Below are 27,759 nucleotides of genomic sequence, written 5' to 3' on the forward strand. Positions count from 1 at the left end.
ACACGGATAAGGAAGGAGTATGCTACATCTGCACACCAAAGGTTTGAAAGAACTGGGTCTCTGGACCCAGTGTTGTCTTCAGCAGGTTACCCCAAGCTGGGTTGTGTGCACCTGTTTGCAGTTGCAATGAGTTGGGTCTGTACTTTAATGAATCTGGTAGGATTTAAACTCATCTTTGACTAATCCCAGGACAACCCATGGATAATGTCTAACCATTCCCATGTCCCTAACCCCTGTGGGATGCACCAGAGTAGCCACCTTGGGGTAGCCACCTTGGGGTAGCCACAGAGAGAGAAGGCAATGAAGAATTGTTTCCATGGCTGAAATTGGAAGCAGAAGTTTTGTAGGATGCATTGGTTCTCAATCTTAGTTTAACCAGGTTGCAAAAAAGCAGTAAACCTACTCCTGCACCAAGACAAGCTGCTGAATCCTTTAATGGCAGTGTGCCTGGAACTTACATTTTATATTTTATCTGTGGGACAGTGCATGGAAGCACTGCTCAGACTTGAACTTCAGTTTAAGACATTGGACAAGTTGACAAGCCTTTCTTGTAATGTTTTTTTCATCTTGAACCTTTGACTTGCCACCCAACCCTCATTTGGAGTTTCTTTCGTAGGTCTACCACAGCATTTTTGTCAAGTAAGTTTTGAACTTTGACAGCTGGAGCTCCTGTCTGTGCAGGAGCTACCAGCGGGGATTCTTGTCTTGTCTAAATGTCCTGGTGCTGGAGTAGTCCCAAAGTGCAATGGGGACAAACTGATTTGTCTTGTTCCATGTGGAAATGGCAATTTCTTTGCATGCATCTCTTCTCGTATAAGATTGGAGGACAAATTGGAGGTAGAGCTGGAAGATCTGCACAGTATTAGTTTTCAGAATCTGCTTTGTTAGAGAGTGATTTGCCTTTAACTTTCAGAGACTTTCTAAGCATCTGGCTTATTAAACTCGTACAGAGATTAAGGATCTTGGAAACCTTTAAGAATAAGGAATGTTTTTCAACCTTGTTTTTTATCTACATTAACAATATCACAAGCTTTGTGTGGATGTTCGAAACAGTACCATCTTGCATTCGGTTTTAGAAAACTGTGGCAGAATAAACATGTGGCAGAATAAAAATGTGACAAACACTAACCATATTATTTAATGACTCACCTGGAAGCCACTTTAACATCACAGCAATGGCTGCATTAAAAAAAAAAAAAAGTTTTCTTTAGAGGGATGTTCCCAGCAATCCTTTTGATTCAAGCCATTAATTAGCTTCTATACAGAGAATTTCAGATTTTGTTAATGTTCTTTTCTTTTCCTCCTTGCAGATAATGAATTCATTTATAGAAACCAGAATGGCACAGTGATTCTGAGGAATGTTGAAACTAACAATTCAACAATATTAATAGAAAACAAAAAAATTGTAAGTATTTTCTATAATGAGTAGCAGAATTTCTCTTGAAGTCAGATCAGTAAAGCAGAAAATAACTTGGGTTTCAACTTCTTGTATTGTCAAGGAGAAGCAATACACTGGTAATACTATGGCCTACACAATGACTGATAATGTGAAATTGAACTCCAGCTTTTATTATTCTGCAAGCTCAGTTTCTTTCATACTGCAGGAGAGTATCATACAGATATTTGAAGCTAGTCTTGCATAGCATATATAAATGAAAGATGCATAATTCTCATCTTTGCATGCTTAATAGAAAAGACCATTGATACAATTTACTGTCTGTTGGTAGCATTCCTCCATGCAAATACTTATTTTTTAATTTGTGGATTTGCTAACTTTTCTTGCCTAACAGTTGAAATGTAATTTCAGTGTTGTTAATGAATACTGTTGATGAATGAAAATGGGTTGCATATGAAAGAAACACTAAGAAATTATTGGGAAGAGAAGCTAATGAGGAAAGTGGTTTTTAGCATTGTTTTTTGTAGTAGATGAAGCCAGAATTGTGTCAGAAGTTAGTACATTAAATGCCAGAGTGTTTTCAATATTTTCACAAGAAGTTGATTTCCAGAGTAAGATACATTTATGAATCATGTTGTCCTGGTAAAATTGATGCTTATACTGTACCTATCTAAGGTTTTGGTTAACTTGAGGTAGTTTTGTTGTACTATGTCATTGCAAAACTACAAAAGCAGAGGAAGGCTAACAGAGACTTGTCTTAATGTCCCAAAGTCTGCAGAAAACAACTTTAGAAAATCAAAATATAAAAGTAAATCTACCAGAAAACTACAAAAACACATTCCAGGTTGACCTTATTTTTCAGTGTAAGTGTACAACCCATACAAAGCTAGACTACAATATTAATTCTTTTTTAATGAGACAAAGAATTCATCACTGAATTATTATAGCAGGACCCAACCTAAAGCTTCACATGTTGCCATTTGCCCTTCAACCTTTGCTACATCACATGAGCAATCCTCTTTCACCAGAGCATAACCTCTTTCTTTACAATTCTGCTAAGGGTAAAAGAATGGGCTGGCTTGCTTTAATGTCAGGGTCTGTTGAAATCAAACTTCTTCCATCTGTTTATTCTCCTGGGTTTTAATTTTTGCCATTTGTAAAAAAAATCACAGTGTTACACAATAATCCCACTTTTTCATGCTGTGTCCTCCCTGCTGCCTGTTGTACTCTTGCTCCTCTGCCTTCTTGGTAAATAAATCTGCAGAACATCACCTCCACATTAGTTCAAGAAGTCCTGATACAAAAGCCACCATTACACCTCATCCACGCACATTGGCTTTGTCTTCTTCCTTCCCAGCCCTGGGTCAGAATAACCTTGGCTACCTTGTCATGTTTTCCCTTCTTTGTGTTATTAATATAATTGTAAATAAAATCTGTCTTCATGCTGACTCTGCTGGATCTCACACTGCTGATCCACGCTGGCCCACCAACCCATTAAGTTGTCCAGAGATGTGATGGATGCCTCATCCCTGGAGACATCCCAGGCCAGGCTGGACAGGGCTCTGAGAAACTTGATCCGGGTGAAGATGTCCCTGCTCATGGTAGGGGGGTTGGACTAAAGGTCCCTTCCAAGACAAATCATAGAATAGTTTGGGTTGGACGCAACCTTCGAAGGTCATCAAGAACCCTTCTATAGTTCTATGATCAGTCCGCTCTGCCTTTGGCTGTCTCCTGGATTCCCCACTCACCTCCTCCAGCCTCGCTGCCCTTGGGGAGGACTCATGCAATAGGATGCTGTACATTTCCCTGAAGCCCAAATTCCCCCTTCCAGTTTGGTCCTCAGGAATCTCTCAAGGACTTGCATCTAATTTTTTGAGAGGATGAGATTTAAAAGGCAGTGGATGAGCAGTTTTTTAGTGGCACCTCTTTTGGACCTTGGTGCCCCAGAAATGTATTATATTGGAACGTCCTGGAAAGGAGTGGGGAGATCTGCACTGTACAAATGATAAGTGGAGCAGGGAAAAGGTAATTCCTGACAAGTCTGAGATATTTTGGCCTCTGTTCTTTGTAGTAAGACTTAAAGCGCAGCTTTTTGGAGAACTCAAGTCAGGGTGCACCTGAAAAACTGCATCACCACAGCATCCCAAAGACTTCTTTAACTGGGGAGAATGGGATAGTTTTCCTCAGTGTTGTCTTAATTGGGACAGGTTGTGGTGTCTTTTTATAATAATTTGCACCAGCAGGTATTTACCATTTGTTATTTCTAGCATTTTGGCTACTGACTGCAGAGAATGAGAGAGAATTAATAAATTGTTGTTTCTTAGGGTTTTCTTCTACCTGCTGCCCACAGGTACCTCACCAGCCACTGTGCAGTAGGTTTGTAAGGAAAATCCTGGTCTGAGTCACAATGCAGTTATGCTTTCACTTATGGGAGCATATATGTACCCACATAATATTTCTGGTTTTTGAAAAGAGATATGATGTATTATTTATCAAGACACTTAGTCTGGCAGTATTCTTTATCATTAGAAGCATGGTCATAACAATTAGTTCTAGATGTTATTAGCTTGAAAACTGAAAAATATTTATTTTGATGTCTGATTTATTTTCTAGGTCTCCCTAAAGGCTATTCGATACGAAGTGTCACCTGACCGGGAATACGCACTTTTTGCTTTTAATGTTGAACCAGTAAGTAAACAGATTCAATTTCAAAATATACAGCCAGTAGTGGGCTTTTTTTTTCTTTTTTTTTTTTTTTTTTCCACTTCTATTCCAGTAAGATGATATTTTAAATTAATTGCTTTCTCTGAAATGAAGAAAGAAAACCCCTCACTTAGGTGTTCTGAGAGCATGTCATACTGCCATCTAGTAGAGGAGAAAAGTATAAATTACACCGTAGAGGAAACACTGTCATTGCCAAGATGTTATAGTCTTTGGGAGGAGGATTGTAAGGACATGTCTTTGCTACAAGGATTTCTATTCCTCTTCTGTGTAATTTTTTTTCCATGGTGCCTTTTTCAGTCACACTATAAATTTCTTCACAAGAACGAAAAGCAACTGTCAGTGTCTCCCACAACTGAAATAATACATTAATTATGGTGTCACTGTTCCCAGTGCTGCAGTTAGGGTTGAGCTATCACTTTCATTATAAATCCTTTTCTTCAGAGGGTTAGGTATAAATCATTTGCAAGAAATCACGATTGGGTTGCTTCTAAGTTTTAGATTAGGATGAGTTTTCTAACAAACTTCAAAAGAGAAAAGTGTAATGAGTCATTTTTAAATGATGACTAAAGAATCAGACACACAGAAAGTGGTTCTTGGGCATGAATAATATTTATTTTCTTTTTAAATTCTGCTGGTATAAGACCTGAAATGTTTGAATGATAGCTGTGCTGTACTACTTGGATAAACTATAAGCCCCATACATCTTGTTTCCATAACCTAGAATTGCACCAATTCCTCAAAATGAAAATAATTCATTTACCAGAAACTGTAATTCTTCTTCCATAAAATAAATCTAGTTTCAGCCGCTAACCAAAGGAAATTTGTTGGTCCTTTAGGTAGTTGAGGTTGTGGCTCTGTTGCTCATCTTATTTCTCGGCTGTCATCTTTGGAATTATTCCTGACTCAGAGTGGTATAAAAGTCAGGAGAACCATGCCTGGCATTAAAAAAGTTCAAATAAAACTGTATGAGGAACTTAAGGGGTAATTCATAAAGACTTTTTGCTGGGAAATCATTGTTGGTGCAGCTTCACTTACCTGAATCTTAGCAGAGTTCTAGACAGAGACGGATATGGAAGTGTTAAATTCAATCTAAATATGGGAAAGGCAACCTAATGGCGATGGAGTGAGCAAAGCCTTTGCCTGAAAGCCCCCCTGCCTTGTGTGCCAGAGGTGTTTTGTAAAATTCAGTTCTTTTAGTGGAGATTGGCCTTCGGCTGTGGCGGCCCCATGCTGACACTGCTCAGATGCGTTGTGCCAGCTGGAAGAGCCCTGAGAGGGCGTCCTCAGTTCCTCTGAGAACAAGAGAAAAATTCCTATAACGAGAAAAATTATAATGAGAGAAAAAAATTCCATTCCTAAAAAGCAGTAGTAAGAAATTCCCTTTTTATTCTCAACCTTTAGCCCTCAAAAGGGCTGCACTTTCAGAGTATCCGCAAGAAGCAAAGTTACAGAGGCTTTTGCCGCCCAAACTTTCTGTTCTACCTGCAAAGGAAGAGGAGGATGGGGACAGCAAGGGATGGGTTGGACACATTTCCTCCACATCCTTCCCTATACATTTCAGTGCTTGCAGATCTGTGGTTTTGGGGTGCACGCAAAACACTGGGGTTTGAGTGCTTTAGATGCCTGGCTGGAGAAGACAGAACAGCACAAAGCCAGGTGCTCCCTGCCCCACACCACATCTCATTGCAGAAAGGAAAGCCTGAGGTGGCAAGCTGGAAACGCGAACTTTGGAAGATTTCAGGATGTGGATAGATGTGTATTCCGTGTCAGAGAGCATTGCAAATTGTTCAAGTATTCATAAATGAGATTATGATAGCGAGAATTCCTGAAATAGTTTTCTGAAACAAAACAAAACACATCGTTTTCTCTTTAAGATCCATGATGATAAAATATTCAATTTTATTATTTTTAAGAAGCAGCATACTAATAAAGGGATCATAAGGTTTGCTTTGAATATTGCATCTTAAGCCATGAGGGGTAGCTCTTTGTTTATTAAAGTCGCAATAACTGTTAAATTACTTATTCGTCTTTCTTCTCACTTGGTATGCAGACTGTGGCTACACATAGTTGCACGTTAGTTAGCTTTTCACATTTTCTGCATTTCCAACTGTATTCTTGGACAAAATTCAAATTACGCTGTTTTCTGCAACACAAGAAATTGATTAGCAAAGCCTTGGGCAGTTGTCCTTGTTGCAAAGTCAAAAGGAAATTTCAGGAAATGTGTTGGCAAAGGACATTTGTTTAAAGTTTAATTCTACAAATATTTTCATAAAAGAAATTTATTGAAACTATTGTATACCTATTTTATAGGTGTCAGAAAGTATGGCACTTTTTTGCCATTTAAAAGTGTGATGTGCTGCCTTTTCTTTGAGAGTATAGATGTTTTTGTAATTTTTTACACAATACAGTTGTGCTGCATTTACATATGTGTGTCCTATCTTAATATACATCATATGAATTAGTCCCGTATCTGAATTCTAATATGAATGGATTCAGCCACGATGTGTAACACCAGCTAAGAATAAACGTCAAACTGCAAGAGCACAGTGTATCACTCCAATGAAGTGAAATATTTTAAAGAAAAATGCTACAAAGTAATTTCTTGCCAGTAATAGATTCCTTCTAAGTTTTTTCTGTTTATTTGCACAGAAGCATCTCTGCTCAGTGTTGGGTCTGGGTAACAGCACTGACACCCACACTGGAATAACGCAGCCGTGAACTGACAGACACCTATTTTGCAAAGATATTGTGGCAACTAATGTGTATTTTCCTCTTGTATCACTTCATCATCTTAGAGGATGATGAATTAAAGCATGTTCCTTAAAATATATTTCTCCGAGGAAGCTTGGCAGGCGGTTGTGAGACTGGCGTGGGTACATTGTGGCTAGTCGGGCTGTCAGGTTTCATTCTAAATGCTTTTTTGTAGTGCTTATATTTACAGAAGTTTAATCTTTCAGGCAGCAATACTCTGGGTAAGCCTTGTGCTAATAGGGAGCTTTTCTAACCTTGAACAGAGAACATTTGTTCTTTTTCTGGAAAGGTCACAGGGAAAGCACCAGGCTTCTTTGTCTTTAAAATACTCTTGAAATTTTTCTGTTGTTTGGTTTTTGTTTCTTTACACTAGAGCAAGGTCAAACCTGAGGCTGAAACCACAGGGTGAAGTTTTGGGAAAGCATTGGGGAATAAATACACCCATAGAGAAACTTTGATTTCATATCATCCTTCCCCAAAACAAGCGTGTGGGGCTCTGGCTATAGAGTTCAGTAACCCCCAAACACATCAGCAAATCAAGATGTAACCACAGCACCACAGTAGAAAGAGTGCAGAAGGTCAAGGCTGTGTCTGGTGGAGTGAGGTCAAAGCCACCCTTGCCCAGCGTGTAGCTCCACTATCATTTCTAGATGAGCTCCATGCTCCTTGCATACTTCCCAGGGAGACACAGAGGTCCCTGGTGTTCAGGCTGGGATCATATTTGGGAGGTTCCGTGATCTCCAAAAGGAATTTCCTAAATAGACAAGCGACAAACTACCTCTTAAATTCGGTAGCGTTTCTGTGACTGGGAGAGTGATGGGGTAAGAATAAGGATGAGTAACCAAACCCCATGGGCTCGTGTAGCTTTCCGTGTCGGTCAGAGTTAACTAGGGGAGCTTGTGTTGTGGTGATAAAAGAAATAGAGAAAAGTAAATGAGAAGAAAAGTCATGTTCTTGAGTGACATGGTGAGATATTAAATAGAGAATATTTAATTCCCTTTATTATGAATAGCTGTCATTGTAATGCAAGAGTGAAAATAAAGTGGCCGAGATTCTTCTTAAGGCTATTTGTTCTTCATTTCCAATTTACTAGTCCATTACTGTGTTTGAGATAGTTAAGAGCAATTACACACAGGAAATCCTGGCTGATTAATATGGACCGAATGGCTAAGTCTTCTGAACAACAATTAGGGCTTAGAGACTTTTATGGCCAATACAAGAGCCACTAGCACCTATTTTGCAGTTAAAGGAATGTGGTTTTATAATGCTGAAAGCTGCAAAGAATTAATCATCATTGTAATTAGAGCAGGCCCAAATATTTTTTTAGAGTAGTTTATGTGGGGAGTTTAGTCTCTCTTTTCACGTCGACAGTTGCCATAGGTCTCATGGCACCATAGATCCCATGGCAGTGGTGGGACCACAGAAACCTCAGAAAGACCCAGTCCAAACCTTGGATTTTGTGTTTAGATCATGAATGAAATGAAAAAGCATTATTTATAGAAAGCAGCGTATCATTATTGTTGTTGTTACTATTTTTTACTGTTTGTCCAAGTCTGATTGTTATGTGGAATGAACAGTTTTTGTGCTTATGTGTCCAATTACAACGTCGTACTGCTTTAATTAGTTGTGTGAAAATTAAAATAATATAAAGCTTGTTGTTTCCAAAAACACTAATGGGTATAAATATTAATGAATCCTCACAACATCCTTTTCAGTTAGGTGAGCACTATTATTATGATAAATATGCCTCTGAAAATTAGACAGTCATAACTATCATCAGTAATACTGCTAATATTGTAGCTATGATATTTATTACTTAATTGAAATGGATTTACCAGTGCTAGAAATGGATTTTCATAAACCTATTTTCTTTCTGTGGCAATAAATATATTTGAAATTTGCTTTTTTTCATTCCTGCCCAATGTTGTTTCCAGCAACAATGAAAATGCATAGTGTTTAGACTATGTAAAGTGAGCATGGTTAGAACATTTATACCATAAAACTAATAATAATAGTAATGCCACCTGGTTTAGCAATTTGTTTAATTTTTTGTATTTGTTGCAAACCAGTAGAATTTTGAGTGGAGTATTTTGAGGTGGAAAGCATATGTTTATTTTTATGAAAAGCTTATAATTTTCATATCCTTTTTTCATATTAATGCAGTTTTGAATCTTTGTTCATAAACCAGAAGGACACCTTCTTTATTGGAAAGCTGCATGCTGTAAGGGCAGTGTTGACTTCTGTCAAAAGCTAGTGGCTAAAACTATTTACCCTACATTTTCAAGGCTAAAACACTGTAAATTAGTTTACTTACGTGAATTAGTTACTTGTTATTAAGATAATTAACTGTAGTTTTGCTTCCTACATTAAAAGTAGAAAAAAATCAGTAAATAGTGAAAAGTTTGTATTTTTTACAATGTTTTTCTGTTATTACATTTGTGCATATGAGTATCTTCAAGCAGGCTATCTTCTGTCTTCTTGATTTACCGGAGGACTGATGTCATTCAGTGCTTCTGTAATTAGCAGAAGTCAAGTTATTAACGAATTAAGTGGAACCACATAGGCCAGCCATGCTTCAAATCTGATGATTTGCTAAATCTTGGGTCTTTTTCAGGAAAGCGGCATCTTCAGTCACCTCCCATAGAATAAGTATTACTAATACCATTCAGTTAATATTTAATATTTCAGTGAAATGCTCACAACTTCTGAAAATTGCACCATTTTTATGAGTGTGCCCGTGTGGGGTTTTGCTGAGGTGATTTGTGGACGCCAGGGCTGAAAGTGGGGAGCTGCCTTTTTTCTCCGTCTCGCATATTCTTACATCCTGTTTTGAGTCATATTATTTCAACAGCAAAGATCAGTAGAGTAAATGTCCTTGTTTAATAATGTGCTTTTATCCTATTTGTAGTGACAAGGAAACCAGAAGTGCTCCAGCTACATTTACATAACAAAAGCTAAGGCTTGTGTGTCCAGAAGTATTGTATTAACAGGAAAGTACTGAGAACATAGGAAAGGTTAATTTTCTGGGTGACAGTTTGCTTTGGATTTGAAGCTGAAGCAGCAGCTATTCTTGGACAAAATTTAGAGACAATCATTTATTTTAAGAGGAGAGTGATTTTTTTGTGTGTGTGTGTTTTGGTTTTTTTTAATTACAAATCTGGTCTACTTAAAATACCCTTTGTGAAAGACTGCCCATCTTTTCTAATCTCAAACCCACCATGAATAAATTCCTTATTCTGTTGTTTTCAGTGTGGGCTGAACAGCAACACTATTGACAAGAGGATTTTCAAAGGTTGATTAAAAAATGTTTCCAAACTTAACTTGCTTTTCTGTCAGACCTGGAGGTGTGCAACTCACCCAGGACACCAGCACTTCATGGTCACCTTCCATCGAATAAACCAAAACTGCCAATAAAGAAAGTCTGAGCGACTGGGAGATTTTCCTACTGATGAATCTCAGTTCAGGCAGGAGTAGCAATATCTCTGTCAGACATATTGATGTGCCCTGTTTTTCTGTCACATGTTGGTATCAGTAATTGATTCAACCTAATTAATATTTCATATCTGTGGTGGCACAGAGAGAGGGAAGTTTGCCGCACAACTCTAGAGGGATTCATGGGTTTTCAAAACTCTATTACAGCCTTGTACAAACACCGTCTTCTCAGGTGTCCTCAGTTGTGCCTTCGACAGCAGAGCCCTTTTGATCACTTTTTTTTCTTCTGCACATGCTCACAAAATTAAAAATTATTGCTATGGGAGGGTGGATACCCATTTTAATAGAGTAAACATGTTATCAGGTGGTGGGAATATTTGTTCTTACTGCTCAGCTGTCATTGCTCAGTCCAATTTCTGTCACATTGTGTGTTTAGAATATAAATTTTTGGATGCAGGCACAGGATGGTGGAGCAATAATTGTTGACAAGTTTAATCCTACAGTTCCCTTTTGAAGGCGAAACTACATAAACTAATTTCATGTTAGTAACTTTCAGGACCAATTTTTGACTAACACAGGGGAAGAAAAGAGGTCAAAACTATTTTTTATTTTGTTTGTTTTGGAGGAGCCTCATGGTTCATTTCAAATTTCTACAAAGCTCCAGCAGAAAATGTGTTCCTTTATGTAGCCTGAATGGTTCTTTCCTCTTAGCTGAAATCCTTATGCTTTGGCACAGCTCATTTTAATTACAGAAAAATTTCCAGTCTCAACAAGGAGGTAGAGTGGGGTTAGGCATTCAAATACATGAACTGCAGGGACATTTTGGTAGTTAAGTTCCTTGGGCCATGGGGCAAAGTGTTCCTAGTTAAAATTAAGGGTCTGTCATTATAACTCTGGGTAGAAGCAGCAACAAAAAATGTGGGGTGAAGTGACATACACAAAATCTACATGTTTTTCTTACATTCCATTCTTATAAAAGGGAAATGATAGGTAATGAATCACAGCAATGAGGAATGGGTGGGTAGAACCTTCCTGTGTTTCTTGTCCGTGGAAAAAGATGTTTGTACCCCTTAAATGCAAGGAAGGGGTGCGCACCCCAGCATCACATCCTCAGCAGGTAGTCTAGGAATGGGATCACCTCAATGTTGAAGGGACTGGTGGGGACCCTGCATTTATCATGGGTAGCCACTATGGTTACATGTGGCCTGCATCTCTTTCCTGGAGAAAACAAAAAAACCACATCGGGATCCCGGTTTTTTAGCTTTGTTGATCCCTATTATTGGGTGGTGTTTTCAGCAGGAAAACTGTGCTTCTGAAATATGATCTAGATGCATTCACAAAACATGATTAGCTGCATTTGCCTGAGCTGGGAAGCAAAGCTCTGCCCAGCTGGGCTTCCTGCAGTGCTCAGTTGTCCCATTCTACTTTTTATACTGCATGTTCCCTCTATAGCAATTTTTTTTAGTAAGAATGCACCAAATCTCAATTTCTTACTGAGTATCCATTCCAGCAAGTGTTGTTTAGTGTGGTTATTGCAATGAAATACTAACTGCATGAGAGAGAGAGTGTTAAAAACTGAGTGTACTGACTTCAGCTGCTGTGCCACCTGTGAGCTTTAACTATTTTTTTATTAAAAACAAAGGATTAAACTCTTGCTGTTATTCTAATAATGTAGATAAATGGATTTAGGACTAAACTTTAAGCCTCCTGATTTGAGCTGGGAGACTTCAATACAAATTGCGCAGACATGACTGAGTGCAAAATAATATTTCAAACTAAGTTGGGCAGCCTTGCTCATGTAGTAGAGGCCAACAAACTGTATCCCACATTTATTCACAGGCACAGATATACATCAGTAAACTGAAAAGCAAATCCACAGTTCCAGGAAAGACTAGAGTAATATCAAAAGTGAGAAATAATTAGCCTGTCATGCCATAGTACATAGGTATATTATGTATCGGTATCAGCTATCAGCAGTCTTCCTCTGTAAATATTTTCTTTAGCAAATGAGATTTTCATCAAACAGAGAAGGGAAAATAAAAAGGCTCAAGGCAAAACACTATGATACAAAAATAACCAATTTTTCTTTGCTTGGATAAGGTTAGATTTTTCATTCTACTTCCTTTTCTGAGTGTATAGATGAGCTAACTTGAACTGACAGTCTGGTAGAGATGACCGTTCTAACAAAATTCACAAAACATCTTAAAAATAACCTGCAATTTATTTTTGAATAAACCATAGGTAAGGTAATTGTACAAGGTCTCCTAGATAGTCAAATCAGATAGACAGTCAGCAGCAGAATCATCGCAGTTTTCTTTTTTGCACTCGTATAGGAATCTATCTCAGTGAAACATAGGGGAACTTTCTTTGCTCTAAGAGGAATGAAATAAATGTAGCTATATAAAATTTATTGAAAAAAAAAATTAGAACTTAACAAAGAACTAGCTTTCTTGCAACATACAGAGGCTTCCAAATTACATTAGAGGTGAGTTCCTCTTTTTAGCATAATTTTGCTTCCTAAATTTTTTGGGACAATAAAAATCTCATTTTGTGCTGTACTATGCTAAGTATAGATAGTAATTTCAAACTGTTAAGAAAAGAAATAGGATGCAAAATGGGAAAATAACAGTGATTCAAAAGGTATTAGAAGGCACAATCAGAAAGAATTTAATTCTGATGTCTATGCAAAAACATAAGAAGCAGTCCCAGCCTGCAGGAGTTTATAATCTAATTCTTCTGATTTGCAGTCTCTTTTATTTATTTATTTTTATTCACTGAAACAGGAAGAAAATATATTTAGTGCCCTCTTCTGGAAAACCAGATCTTACCATGCAGAGCATCCCAAAGAAATTCGTGCACTCAGAAATGCAAGTCTTCTGATGCACTTGTTCTCCTCTTTAGCTGTGTTACATGCCTAAATCCAAGGAGCGTGTGGCTCTGTGTTTACCCCAAAGAAGCACCTTTTATCTCTTTGACTGCCTGCAGAACTCTGTTTTTATCAGGGCTCTGTTAAAACCAAAAATTATCGTTCCTCCTTAGGCAGCTAATGACCCAGATTTGAAAATGGAATCTTCTATTCTCTGCTTGAAAAAAGTCTCTTTCTTGAAAAGGGAAATGGATCAGGTCTTTAAAAGCAATACTCCTTGGGTTTTTATGTGCAAGAGTGGAAGAGCACCTGTACAGCGATGCTGTTGATGGTGGTGCTCTGAAGGGTTGTGCAGCAGGCAAGGAACAGGGGATGCTCTGTGCTTCTTCTTGTCCTGTTTGCTCTCCCCCGATGTTTTGAAGAGATGTCCTTCATCAGCGCAGTCCGTTTATCCCTTGGAAGATGTCCACACCATCACAAGGGTGACACACAAAATGTCCCGCTGTTGTGTATGTAATTTCAGGGTTTTTTTCCTATGTCAGAAAATAGAAATGTCACCTCCGGTGAATTAGATTCATGTGTACACCAAGACACAGCTCAAAGTCTTCTGATCTCATATGATACTGGAAAATGAATCATTTGCTGAACAGAAAGAGCGTTTTTGGACCAAGGTCCCTGGCACATATCTGAATACTTACATTCTTCTTTCACATCCACTTCGGTGCTCTTAAACTTATGCTCTCTAATGCTTTTTGAGGGTCTCATCTTTCTTGTCTTGGATTCCTTTCTTTGAGTCTTGTAAGAGTGCCCTGAGCCTATGACCACCATAAAAGATTTCAGTGAAAGTGCTAACTTCTTTGTGCTATTCACCCTCACAACCGCTACAGTAGGAAAAGCAATTTTGATATGCTAAGAGTAAATTTTAATAGAAAGAACACATGCTGTGGTTCTGCAGTTGCTAATTTCTGCTGGTAAAGTGAATTATTTAAAAGTGAATAAATTAATTAGATATACTAAGCATTCAGCCCATTTTCATGGCTTAGTTCTCACGTAATTGCTACAAACCTGCACCATTTGGATGGTAAACTTCACAAAAAAAGACTTTTAGAATCTTTCTACCTCCAGTCTGCTCAGCTCAAAAAATGTTTCACTTAAAGAAGGCATTATCTAATGTTTTGTTAAAAGTATTGATTATTAAGCATTGATTTCTCATGCTGACCTTCAGCCCTCAGACTTGTAACTCCAAAGTCAATGAAGGTAGATGTGAACGTTGTAAATCTGCATCAGCTGCCCTGGGCTGCCTTTATAATCAGCATACTCCAGGGTGTAAATCTGAGGCTAAAACAGACACCAAAGACTGATCAGAGGAATCATACCCCAAGCAGGCTTTTGGCACTATTGTCTGAGAACAGGGTGTTGCTACATGAGGTTGTAGGTGCAAAAAGGGTAAATGCTTGTAAAGAATGACTGGAGATGTCAATGGCAGGGTAGACAGCTACAAAGAGTGTGGCTCCAAGCTGCGAACTGTGAGAGTCTGGGAAGGTATTTTGGGGAAGGATGAATATAAATAAGCTAATTCTAGTTTTCTTTCTGAATCGGCTTTGGGTTACTGTCCAAGCCAGGATAGTGAACTGGGTGGACTTTGGGTCCGACCCACTACAGATATTATTATGACCATAGATATTACAATAGAATCAAGGTTGTATGTTTTATGAGTGTTTGTGTGGATTTGAAGGCTTTCTATGTTTCCTGGGTTTGGGATAATTGTTGTTTCACTCAAACTTTCATTTGGCCTTAGGCTAATTTTATACTCCTATCCTTATTAAAAAATAATGCAAAGGGTTTGTTTATCTTTTTAGTTCTTTTCCGTAGGTATATTGTATAGTATGATAAAATTGCAACATCAACTTTTTACTAGGTAATTTAATTCTCATTTCCAAGTTTCTGAACAGGACTTTCCTTGGAGAATCTTCATCCAGTGTTACACTACGCCCACTGCAGAGTGGGAGGGGAACCTGGGAGTTTATACCATGTGATGTGAATACCAATAAATGTTTAAAAACAAGATTAACAACAAAACAAGCTCTTTATTCATAACCCTCTACTCATAATTCTTAATAACTTGATTGCAGATTCTTCCCATTAACGTGAGCAACAACAAGCATGCAAACGCTGGTGCAAAAATCCTACTGAGTGTTTTGCAGCCGCCATTTTAGTTACCAGTTAAAAATGGAGCAGTCGTCCTTTAATCCAGTGACTGCAAGTGCTTGCTGGTGCTGCTGGTGCCAGCGGAGCGCTGTGAGGGACAGGTGGCTCGGGAGGAGAAGGAGGCTTTTGTAATTGCTTGGCAGGGCAGAGCTGTATTAGAGTGCAGCAGCAGTTGGCAGATTGGATTAATGCTCTCCTAGGGGTGAGATCTGGCACATGAGCTGTATGTTAATACCTGTAGCCTAAGTTGGTTCTGGAGCTGCATTTGTAACAAAAAAAAAAAAAGAGCATCCGCTTTACCTCTACCATGTCACAAAGTCATAAATCCTAAAGCAGGCCTTGAAATTCCCTTTTGGCATCGCCAGCAGTATAAGGCTCTCAAAAGTGTAATTTGGAAACAAATATTTTAATAAAGAATTATTATCATGAAACAACAGAGGTAATCAGTTTGTGGAACATGAAGTAACAGCATTATCTTACAACGCTGCAGTCCATCTATTACTGATGTTGCCATCACACTTTATTTATAGCTATTTTGCAAACTAGAGATGACACTATTTGTGAAGGAGTAACTCCTTGGCTTTGCTGGTTCAGGAACCTTTGGTTTGGTGGCTGGAAAATCAGCTTCTAATCCCAGCACTCCGATTGTATGTTTGTGGGAAAGATTTGCATATTAACTGTGCATGTTGCCTGCAGCGCATGACCCTCTTACAATTGGCTTCAGCTGGAGTTACAAATGCTTCTAAAGTGCAAGTCCCTGTGGCATGAATGTGCTGTCCCTTCTTGATGTCACCTTGATGTGAGATAGTTGCTGCACCAAGGAAGCCCCTCCAGTGCATTCACAGCACTGCATGATTGCATAGCTCTTCTGGTTGTCCTCTACACACCAAGGACAAGCTTATAAAGGCTCCTTCAGGCTTGTATTGCCATGATTTGACTTTCAGTCTTAGAGATTAAATTGTTAAAAGATTTGAAAAACAGAACCAAGCAAGACTCTTCCTAATGATCCACTGCCTCTTGTGTTCTTCCACTTTCCATCCCTTGTACATAGCATTTTATTCCCTTGTTACAAATCAATTGCTATTTTTGTTTTCGTGGTTCTGGAAGTACTCAATTGCTCATCCTTGGTTTCCTATGACAATGGATAGCAGTGGAGCAGCTCCTTACTCACACTGGTGTGGCTGAGATGAGTCACTGACCCATTGGGTCTCTCTGAGACATTGACCACTTAGTGTTGGCTGTGTCATTTCACCCATGGTTTCCTCCCATAATTCAACTGTAATATGTGCATTCCCCAGGTATATATCTTGCTCCTTCTGCCCATATGTTAAGTTAATTCCTCTGGAATACAGAGACAATTTTAGCAAAGGCAACCAGTTGCCAAATGCTCTGTATGTCAATTGATCCAGAGACCCTTTCTTCTTATCACCCTTCCTGCTCAACCCTATTTCCCTCATCTCTGTCCTTTCCTGAGCTCCCCAGACCTTCCCAGTGTGGCACAGCTCTCCCAGTGTGCACTTTTGGTGGCTATGACCACATTACGTATGTGGCTGATCAGCTGGATATGGTGCAATGGGTAAGAGCATCCCAAATCAGGGGTTTGATAAAAGCTGTGGGTTATTTGGCTGCCAGCTGAGCCAATGCATGCGAAATGCTCGTTGATAGCATTTCATTATGGTTTTCCTAATTTATTAGAGGCACAAAGAGAAATTGGCAGTTTTCCTTAGAGGGCTGTAGAAACAGGTTGGCACACGGCGTGAGACAGTATTAGACGTACGTTACTTGGAAAGTGATAAAGTATAAAGGGATAATTCAATGTAGAGACAAAGGAGAATTTGCTGTCTCAAAAGAAAACAAAGTAAGTCAGTATCACAATGAATTTGAAAGGTGAGAATGTTGAAAAGACTTCCAATTATATGGCTTTATTGATTTGTTTGGTTCTTGCAAGCAATTGAGCCTCACTGAGTGTAGGGTACAAAATACCAGTATGGATTTTGGTGTTGGGTTTTTTTGTATTGCATTGACACAAAAGGAATAGATAGCATGTGGTTTTTCAGAGAGTCTAATTCCAGGCTGGTTACTATTAGCAATAAAATGGTGGTAATACTTTGCTAAAATGGTTGGGCTAGGGAGAATACTGCTGACCAATCTATCTCCACTGATAGAAAAAAACCTGAAAAGACCATTACCTAAATTCCCACAAACTATGTCTCAGACAGAGGTAACTCCTTGTGCTGTAAATTACAAATGCGTGGGAGAATGAAAGATCAGAAATTGAACTAAACACTGCCAAGAACTTGGTGGTCAGTTATAGGAACTGATTTTTTGTCCCTTTGGAGGGCCAGTTCAACACATAATGGGAAAACAATTTATTTTAAAAAGAACAGAAGGCTTCAAGTTATTAATCGGTTTTCAGTTTGTACAACCCCAACAAAACCAATGGTATCATAAAGAATTTTCATCAAGGCAAATAACTTTGACTCCTTAAGTGAAAATACAGTCTTTTGATAACTTTCATCACAAAATACAGAAAATTCTCCAAACAGGTACAGTGACCTCCTTTAATTCCCCACAGAATACCATAAAGAATTACAGCAATGAGGTATTTTTAGTCAGACAATTATCCTTTTCTCTGCTGCAAGATTTATATGAATGACATAGTTACACTGTAAAGATAACACAATATTTGCTTGTTGGTGACTGACGAATAGAAGAATCAATCTGACAGTATGGTAGTGACTTGGGTCATCCTTTACTGTGCACAATATATATGTGTAGTAGAAGGAAATCCAACCTGTGGCTAACATTTTCTTGCTATTTTTCTTCTGAACTTGTTTTTCCCTCCATTTCATGCCATCATTAGATAGCAGGGCACCAGATACATGAGCTGTTTGCCAATGCAGGCAGAAGCTTTCCTGCATTCTACTTTATTCTCTTTTCCCTCTTAATTTGTCAACTTCAGAGCCTGGTTAAATATCACAGATATTAAAGGCCAAATGGCAAGTCATCTTTTACCTGCATATTTTGCATCACAGCATGAGTTACTGTTTAAGGGTACCAGGGCCATTTTAAAAGGTGGAGTATGTAATTATGTCAAATGTTTGGGATTATTCAATTGGTTTGACATTTATATGTGCATTTGGGGATTTGTCTGCTCATAGCACAAGTAGGAAAATAGGCTATAGAATCTACTTCCAGCAAATGTCTTTTTAGAGACTCTTTGTGGGAAACCCTTTTAATGGATCTGGCAGTTCCTGTTCCAACAGCCACTTGTGCTGTATTTTTACTGTCTTACTATAGAGTATAAAAGGGAATAAATTATAAAGATAACTTGAGTCTGTTAAGAATCCTGAGGGGATCTGTTATTTGGAGATTTACTTTATTGTTACAGAAGAAAAGGTGATTCCTTTCACCTGGATAACTACTGAGTGCTTTATGATTTATTATATTAAAATGTATTCTTGCTAATTTTAGACTTTAGCCAACTGTTATACAGTTTTATTTCTGATGATAATTTAGAGTGTTCATTTTTCAAGCAATTGCTAGGGGAAATCCCATGGGCAAGGGTACTTGGAGGTAAAGGGGCCCGAGATAGATAGTTAGCATTCAGGGACTGCTTCTACCAAGCTCAAGATCAGAGCATCAGACACGTAGAAAGTCAAGGAAGGGAGCCAGGAGACCTGCGTGGTTAAACGGGGAACTGCTGGGCAAACTCAAGTGGAAGAGGAGAGTTTACAGATCATGGAAGGAGGGGCTGGCCACTTGGGAAGAATATAAGGCTGTTGTCAGAGGATGTAGGGAGGCAACTAGGAAAGCTAAGGCCTCCTTAGGGTTAAACCTGGAATTGCTTCTGCAGAAGGTTGCCAAGAATGTTCTTGAAGGGGTCAAGGACGTCAAGGACGACAGAAAGAGCTTCTTCAAATACATGGCAGATAAAACTAACACCAGAGGCAATGTAGGCCCACTGATGAATGGGGTGGGTGCCCTGGTGACAGAAGATACAGAGAAGGCAGAGTTACTGAATGCCTTCTTTGTCTCTGTCTACTCTGCCGGAGGCTGTCCTGAGGAGCCCCATGCCCCTGAGGCCCCAGAGGAAGGCAGGACAATGGAGGAGTTTGCCTCAGTTGATGAGGACTGGGTTAGGGACCAGTTAAGCAATCTGGACATCCATAAATCCATGGGTCCAGATGGGATGCACCCGTGGTGCTGAGGGAGCTGGCTGAAGTCATTGCTGGACCATTCTCCATGATCTTTGCCAAGTCTTGGGAAACGGGAGAGGTGCCTGAGGACTGGAGGAAAGCAAATGTCACTCCGGTCTTCAAAAAGGGCAAGAAGGAGGACCCAGGTAACTATAGACCGGTCAGCCTCACCTCCATCCCTGGGAAAGTGATGGAACACCTTATCCTTGGTGACATCTTAAGGCACATCAAGGATAAGAGGGTCATCAGGGACAGTCAACATGGCTTCACCAAGGGGAAGTCGTGTTTGACCAACCTCATAGCCTTTTATGAAGACATAACAAGGTGGATTGATGAAGGCAGAGCGGTGGATGTGGTCTACCTTGACTTCAGTAAAGCATTTGACACCATCTCCCACAGCATCCTCACAGCTAAACTGAGGAAGTGTGGACTGGATGATCGGGTAGTGAGGTGGACCGTGAACTGGCTGAAGGAAAGAAGCCAGAGAGTCATGGTCAATGGGGCGGAGTCTAGTTGGAGGCCTGTATCTAGTGGAGTGCCTCAAGGGTCAGTTCTGGGACCAGTATTATTCAATATATTCATCAACGACTTGGATGAGGGCATTGAGTGCACTGTCAGCAAGTTTGCTGATGATACCAAACTGGGAGGAGTGGCTGACACACCAGAAGGCTGTGCTGCCATCCAGCGAGATCTGGACAGGCTGGAGAGTTGGGCAGGGAAAAATTTAATGAAATATAACAAGGGAAAATGTAGAGTCTTACATCTGGGCAGGAACAACCCCAGGTTCCAGTATAAGTTGGGGAATGACCTGTTAGAGAGTAGTGTAGGGGAAAGGGACCTGGAGGTCCTGGTGGACAGCAGGATGACCATGAGCCAGCACTGTTCCCTTGTGGCCAGGAAGGCCAGTGGTACCTGGGGTGGATTAGAAAGAGGGTGGTTAGTAGGTCGAGAGAGTTTCTCCTCCCCCTCTACTCTGCCCTGGTGAGACCTCATCTGGAATATTGTGTCCAGTTCTGGGCCTCTCAGTTCCAGAAGGACAGGGAACTGCTGGAGAGAGTCCAGCAGAAAGCCAGGAAGATGATGAAGGGAGTAGAGCATCTCCCGTATGAGGAAAGGCTGAGGGAGCTGGGGCTCTTTAGCTTGGAGGAGACTGGGGGGTGACCTCATTAATGTTTATAAATATGTAAAGGGTGAATATCACGAGGATGGAGCCAGGCTCTTCTCAGTGACAACCAATGATAGGACAAGGGGCAATGAGTTCAAACTGGAACACAGGAGGTTCCACTTAGATATGAGAAGAAACTTGTTCTCAGTGAGGGTGACAGAGCCTGGAACAGGCTGCCCGGGGAGGTTGTGGAGTCTCCTTCTCTGGAGACATTCAAAACTCACCTGGACGCCTTCCTGTGTAACCTCATCTGGGTGTTCCTGCTCCAGCAGGGGGATTGGACTGGATGATCTTTCGAGGTCCCTTCCAATCCTTAACATTCTGTGATTCTGTGACATTTTGGATGAAATGTGTGATTCCTGAAAAAGAAGAAAGTAAGTACTAGGAATTTTGTATTAAGCCTTGCAAACTGCTTTGTAACACAGCTTGCACTTCTACTCTGTCCTGTAACTGTTCCCTTTCAAATTTTACATGTTATGACATTTTTTTGTGAGTTTTCTAGATAATTCTTTAATGTAATACTACTATTAATTCTTTAACATAAATAACGCTACTACATGAAGGACCAGGCTCTATGATATAATATATAAAATGGATGCAAAGGATGTTTTATTCCTGTATTTATAAAGTAAGTAATAATAATGAGGTCATGGCAGCCAGTCCACCTGAGTTTAATCTCAGATCTGCAAATGAAATCGTATGCAGGAAAGGCCCAGGTTTGCCCTGGCTATAAGGTCTCCCCTCAGCCTCCTTTTCTCCAGGCTAAATGGCCCCAGTTCCCTCAGACAGTCCCCATAAAACTTGTGCTCCAGTAGCAGTGAATAAATGAGTCCAAATCAATTTTACAATTAAATAACATGTTTTCTATTTAAGTAAGCCCTGTTGGACAGGACCTGTATCCTTGGAGATGAAGCAAGTGTTTTCAAGATGTTACTCTACCATTCACACTGTACTTTTCTCTGCTGTAATGTGGCACAGAAAGTCGCTGCTTCTGTTTTGTTTCTGTAGCTTGTAGGAACCACCATTTACTTGTTATTTTGGAATCTGGTGGCAGGGGAGAGGCAGATGCTCTTCTCTGCTGCTGTATGTGCTGCGGTGTTTGCATTTCCACTGTCATCTGGTCAGGTCCAGGTTTCTTTTGTTAATTACATAAAATGAGGTTAGTGGCTTCACAACAAAGTGTTGTCATGTATAATTTGTCCTGTATTTTTCTGAATTTTAGAGAGATAATTGGCTTTCCAAGACTTAAGTGGAAATAAACAGATCCGTCTCTTAGATCCTTTATGATTTCAGTGTAAACATGCATATGTTGCAGAGCATAATGTAGATTGAAAGTCAGCAAGGTCTGTTCTGTGACCTGGGATGAGAAACCCAGTGGGAGAGTATTTCCGGCATGGTGGTTTTAGCATAATGACTTTTACAGCACTCATTGGTCACAGCTGGCATGGGACCTTTTGTCACCCCATTGTGGTCATACCTAGAACCCTTCAGAGCAGTCTCAAACCTGTTCTAACTTGCGTTGGCAGGATGACTTGGCACACAGGGTTTACAGAGCAAAACAGTTGCCAAAACTTCTGCTGCCTTCAAATATGCCTCTCTACTGAGAGGAGCTGTGTGCTTCTGGGACCCAGCCAAAAATCAGGGCTAAGAACATCAAATCAGTGCAATGGCTTTTACCACACCCCTTGCATAAGGAAGGGGAACACAGAGAGTTAGTACAGTTAATTTTTGTTGGCTAAGCCTCAGAAACAGAGAGGTCATATGAAATAAATACTAACTTTTAAGCGCTGTCCTGTCTCTGAAGCTTAGCTTTGGATTTCAGAAGAATGCTCATCTCTTTCTTGTACTTCTTCCTGCTGTGGGGTTTTCCTGCTAGTAATTGAATAGCCTAATTCAGCTTGAATCCAGCAGACATTTTAGTTGAGGTATTAAGCAGACATAGTCATCCTCTCAAACTTAAAATAACTTCATTTGGTTTGCATATCTAAGAGGAAAGCAGCCTTTTAATTTCTCAGGAAGACATTAAGTGATGTTTTTCTTGGATTCCTGCCTGCTTAGGAGGGTTGCTTGCAGTGTGTCTTCCAAACGGGTTTGAAATAGTACAGATGAGAAGGACTTCCGATCTGCATGTGCTTCTTGTCCTTAAGAACTATAGTAACAACAAATGTCTGATCATGAAATCTTTGCTCATATAAGTAGTTGTTGTTTACATGAGCAAACATACTGATTTTAAGGATTTATCTGAGAAAGGTTTGCTCCTGTGAATGACCTCTGTCAGCTGCAAGCCTTTGAAGACTACATGCTACAGCTGCAGCTGATGTGAAATATTTTAGAGTCTGGCCAAAGACCCAAGAGGATGACAAATGATGTCCAGAAAATAAAGGAGTTCTTTGCCACTCCTGAACTCTCTCAACCAAGGAAACGATATACCTCAGTCTCCATTAATGGCCCTAAGACAGCTCTAAACTCTCTAACATGGCTGTAGGGACCTTGTACCACAAGCAACAACATCAGCAGATGTCCTGCTCAAAACTGCTCTGGCTGTTTCTTTTCCCTCCAGCCTTCCACATGTCTCTGTTTTCCCCTGAAGGTGTCTGTTCATACTCATTTTGGGGGCTGGCTTCTGCCTCTGGTAGCTGACAACACATCATAGCTTGGTACCTTGAACACCAGTCCTTGCCTCAGATCACAATTTATATATCTACATCATTTTCTATGTCCTACTGCCAGGATATTTGAAGACAAAAGTTGCTCAGTATTTAATGGCAATGTGTTATTAGGTTTTCCAGCTCTGTAGAGTGATTTCATATTTCAGTGCATTTTTTTAAGGAATTTTAGCAGTTTTTTAACTTCACCAAAGCTAGAGCAAAATCTAAGGCCACATGCATCAGCTGATCTCCAATATCAGCATTATAAGATTCAAGAGCTCTTTTGTATGATTGGATATAGACGAGATAATAGTAACTTGTTTGACATCATCTGAAACAGGTGGATCTAAAAAGGACATCTGTACTAAAATAAAAGCTAGCTGGCACTGAATTCACTTGTGTTCCTAGATCTTCTCTGATATCAACACACCAGAGACTCTCCTTGCTGGAGGAGTCTTTATGGATCTGGATGCCTAAAAGGAGATATGATTTGGGGATGTAACCTGGTGATGTCCTTGTAAAGAAGGGAATTGATTGCACAGTTGAAGAATCACATTAGTCTGGCACTAGTCTCTGCATTTCAGTGCTTTTTTGGGGGAGTTTCATGCAGTAGTGTAAAGATTTTATGTTTGGGTTCAGATTGTAACAGAGAAGCTTGTTTTACTAACTACAGGATGATGTGTCTTGCATTTATTTGCCTCTCTACTGAGTCCTCAAAAGATGTAAGCCTGCTATAGATGCCACTATGCAGGCTTGCCCTGGAGAGTAATGAGTAGTAAGTCATGCTTACTTGACTGTGATGGTAGTGACGTGCTTGGGATGGCCACTGCTGAGGCCAGCAGCACCATCCAGGACATATCCTGGTTTCTTGGCATAAGTAAAAAAAAAATAATTTTGCATAGGAAAATTAATTTTCATCAGACAAACTTGACTGGTGAAGTAAGTATTCAAGAAGTTCCTCCTTTGTCCTCTGGGACAGGATGATTTATGACACTTACTGGAGAGCAAGTGGCTTAAAGATTTAAGTAGAAGTCAAATGAAATTATTGTTAGGAGATTTCTTTGTTTTATTTATTTAATTAATTATTTTTTTAAAAAAATTATTTATTTGTTAGCATACAGAAAGATGCCAGAATTGCAAAAGTGAGTGCATGTATAAATGTGTATATCTAGACCTTTCACTCTAGTGCCATGACTCTTGTGTTCCTCGTTGTCGCTCACCTTGGGAATCCACAGATGCCCGTTAGGGATTGAGTTGTCACCAACTCTTAAAACATTGACCTTGACTCTGGTGTTATTATTTACTACTTAGAAAATAAATAATGAACTCTCCTTCTGAGATGACCTGCTGTACAAGCTGACAAGCTCCTCTTCAAGGCCCAAAGATTGCAAATTGGTATGAAGATGCAATGTAGCAGTTCAAACAAATGTGAGGTCAGCTTTACGCCCTAAGTCAATAAGGTTTTATTTGCTGACTGACAGGGGTCTTGCAACCCGCTCTGAGACCACCCAGCACCTCTCCCTGTTTTATTTATGTGGGAATAAAGTAAAAAAATATGCATTATATCCCTGTTGTGTCTAGTTATAATGATGGAGTATGTCTCCAGCTGACCAAGGTGTCCTCATTAATGATCGTTCTATATTTAGCCCTTGCAGAGACCATGTGCCCCCAGTTTAATCAAAGACCTGGTAGTCATGGTAACAACACAGAGCATCTGGATGTATACGATTTGCCAAACACTGTAATAAAGTGCAAGATGAAAAGAACACAACAGCGTTAGGTGGATTAATGTATTGTTCTTTTCTACTACAGATTTTGAAGTGTTTATGAGAGCTCCCTAACCATAAATGCTAGATTGATTTTGCAGAAAAAGAGCCCTATTAACACAGGTGACAATTACTAATCTCTTTTTTGTTTGTTTTGTTTCTTAATTTTGTTTTTGCAGGTGTATCAGCATTCATATACAGCATATTATGTCCTCAGCAAAATACCTCATGGGTAAGCAATTTTTCAATGTCTTCATTTTAAAACTCAGCCATTAAGAGTTTTGCAAAATAATGTCTATCGTGACAAATGGTTTCCCGTGACAGCCCGTTGCAATGGTCTGGCATTCAAGCTGCAGAATCCACTGAGCTGTGTGTTGTACAAAAGATGACATAGTCTGGAAACAGAAGTATTCAGCTTCCCCAGAGAGTCAGACTACATGAATTGCTTATTCCAGTTTTCATGTTTTTGGCTAGAATATAGATGTGTTGGCGTCTGGCTTAGAGCCGCACTTGGCCACTCACCAGAGCTCTGTCAGACGATCTATCCAGGGGTGTTTGGTCCCTAAATTTGTTCAGAATTGAAGCATCACCCTTCAGTTTTTAGGTCTCTTTGCGGATTCCCTTGATACAAATGCTCTCTCTAGCATCCCATCTGAAGGCAGGAAGACCAGTAGTCTGTTGCCAGGATCCTGATGCTTTTCAGATGCATGCATGCACAATTATACTGAAGCTACGAGCCTTTGGTTTTATAGTTTATCTTTTCAGGGAGTGTGAGGTAAGTGCAGACAAACAAAAATGCCACATAGGCTTTACACAGCATTTCTAAACTTAATGGCAGCATATTGCTTTACCTAAAGCACGTAGTATGAAAGGCTGTGTGTCATTACAAGCATTAGACTTCCATCACACAATGCCTCTTCATTTAGGTTCCCCTGTCTACCGGTGGTCCTGAGGCAGACTCAGTATTTAACGTAAGCACTGGTTAGCTTGAGGGGATCATTCGTTAGCTTTGATTAGTTGCAGGGGTTTTTTTATCCCCCTTTCTCAGCTTTGTCTCTGTGGCACTGCAGGTAACCTGCAGCTCCATCTCCATCACCCTGCAGCTCATCTTGCCTGCCTTGTTTCTGTAGAGTTTAACACATAGTTTCTACCTGCTTTTCCCTTAAAATATACCTTTTAAAAATATACTTTAAAGACTGGCCCAACTGGCCAGGAATGGGTCACCACCATATCAGTAAGACACATACAGGCATATGACGATACATGTTGTTTCAGAGTGACATTTCCATCGCACTAATGGAAATGCACAGCAAAATTCGTCAAATCATTGCCAGAAAATAGAAAGCTAAAAGCCAGGAAGCTGGTACCAGGTTGTATGTTTTAAGTATCATACTGGTGATAACTGTGCGGGAATGGTAAAAAGGGACAATATAGTTGTGCTCTGCCATTTCTGTAAAACATTGCACATAAAAGATATCATTTCAGTTTTTGCTGCGCTTCTTCACTGAGTTGTCATTTCTGTGCATTATGGCTAAACAGGTAATAGATGATTTAGATCCTTGCAATAGCTGGCAAAACCTGCAAAGTTTAAAAAAAAAATCTGCCTGGTTTGTACACAGGGTCATCATAGGATCACCAGGTAACTCAGCTGGAAAGACTCTTCCAAGGTCCAACCTCCTGCTCAAAGCAGGTTACTCAGAGCTTTATCGAGCTAGGATTTAAAATCTTGCAGGGATGGGAACTGCACAGCCTTGCTGGGCGACCTCTCCCATTGCCTGACTGTCCTCACAGCGAGAAAGTCTCCGCTTATATGCAGTCCGAAACTCTCCTTTCAGTTTATACCCACTCTCTTTCACCTAGACCATGGCGTTAAATGGATTAGTGTGTCTCTGACTTACGAAAACACTAGGTGATGTCCTAAAGTCCTGCTGATTTCTGCATCTATGGGCCATGTGCCTGCCCCTGAGAGAAGGCAGGATCCTGGCCACGTCTGTGTGCTCAGTGTTTCCTCACTGTTTAGCACAGGAATGATGTTTTAAGGGCAAAAGTCCTACTAGTCAGACATTGCACCACCTGCATTTTCGAGGCCCGTGCTCTCTTTCCAATCCAGTTTCTTTGGTGCAGTAACCACTGGGATTAACAACAAAGAAGTACAGATTCAATGGCAAGATATAAACACATCTCTCAGCATTTTTTTCCCATAAAAATACTAGTATTGCACGTGAACTGAGGTGTTCAAGGATTTGTCTCAGCACACTTGTCCACACATCCCTCTCCTCCTCCCCCACCCCAAGAAAAAAGAAAAAGAAGAAGAAGAAATAAAAGAACCCCAAAAAACAACAGCAGCTGAAATAACTTTCTTTGGCTTCTACCTAACAACAGAGAAACAATACTTTGTGCAAAAAACCTCTGTGCTAGAGACATACATGTCTTAAAATCTGTGAGCCCAGGAGCCTGTGAAGTCTGCTTCCCTACAGTTTGTATCTTGTGACTGACTCACCACAAAAAATCATGAGCTCGAGGTTAAGATGTTTCAATGTACAGCTGGAACATGGGAATAAGGAGATTTCTCACCATCGTCCACATCAAAGCGCTGGTGTCCCA

General features: G+C 39.8%; 1 protein-coding gene across 1 annotated transcript in view; it reads left to right on the top strand.

Annotated features, from left to right (window-relative positions):
• The window catches only part of DPP6 (dipeptidyl peptidase like 6), a 567,251-nt gene that overhangs the window by 422,125 nt on the left and 117,367 nt on the right, over window positions 1–27,759 (top strand). Inside the window, exons 4-6 of the mRNA XM_065627152.1 lie at window positions 1,311–1,405; window positions 4,010–4,084; window positions 25,335–25,387. Coding sequence (XP_065483224.1) covers window positions 1,311–1,405; window positions 4,010–4,084; window positions 25,335–25,387 — 223 coding nt within the window. The remainder of the gene's footprint in view (window positions 1–1,310; window positions 1,406–4,009; window positions 4,085–25,334; window positions 25,388–27,759) is intronic.

The sequence above is a fragment of the Caloenas nicobarica genome, chromosome 2, assembly GCF_036013445.1.
Source record: "Caloenas nicobarica isolate bCalNic1 chromosome 2, bCalNic1.hap1, whole genome shotgun sequence".
NCBI classification, from domain to species: Eukaryota; Metazoa; Chordata; class Aves; order Columbiformes; family Columbidae; genus Caloenas; species Caloenas nicobarica.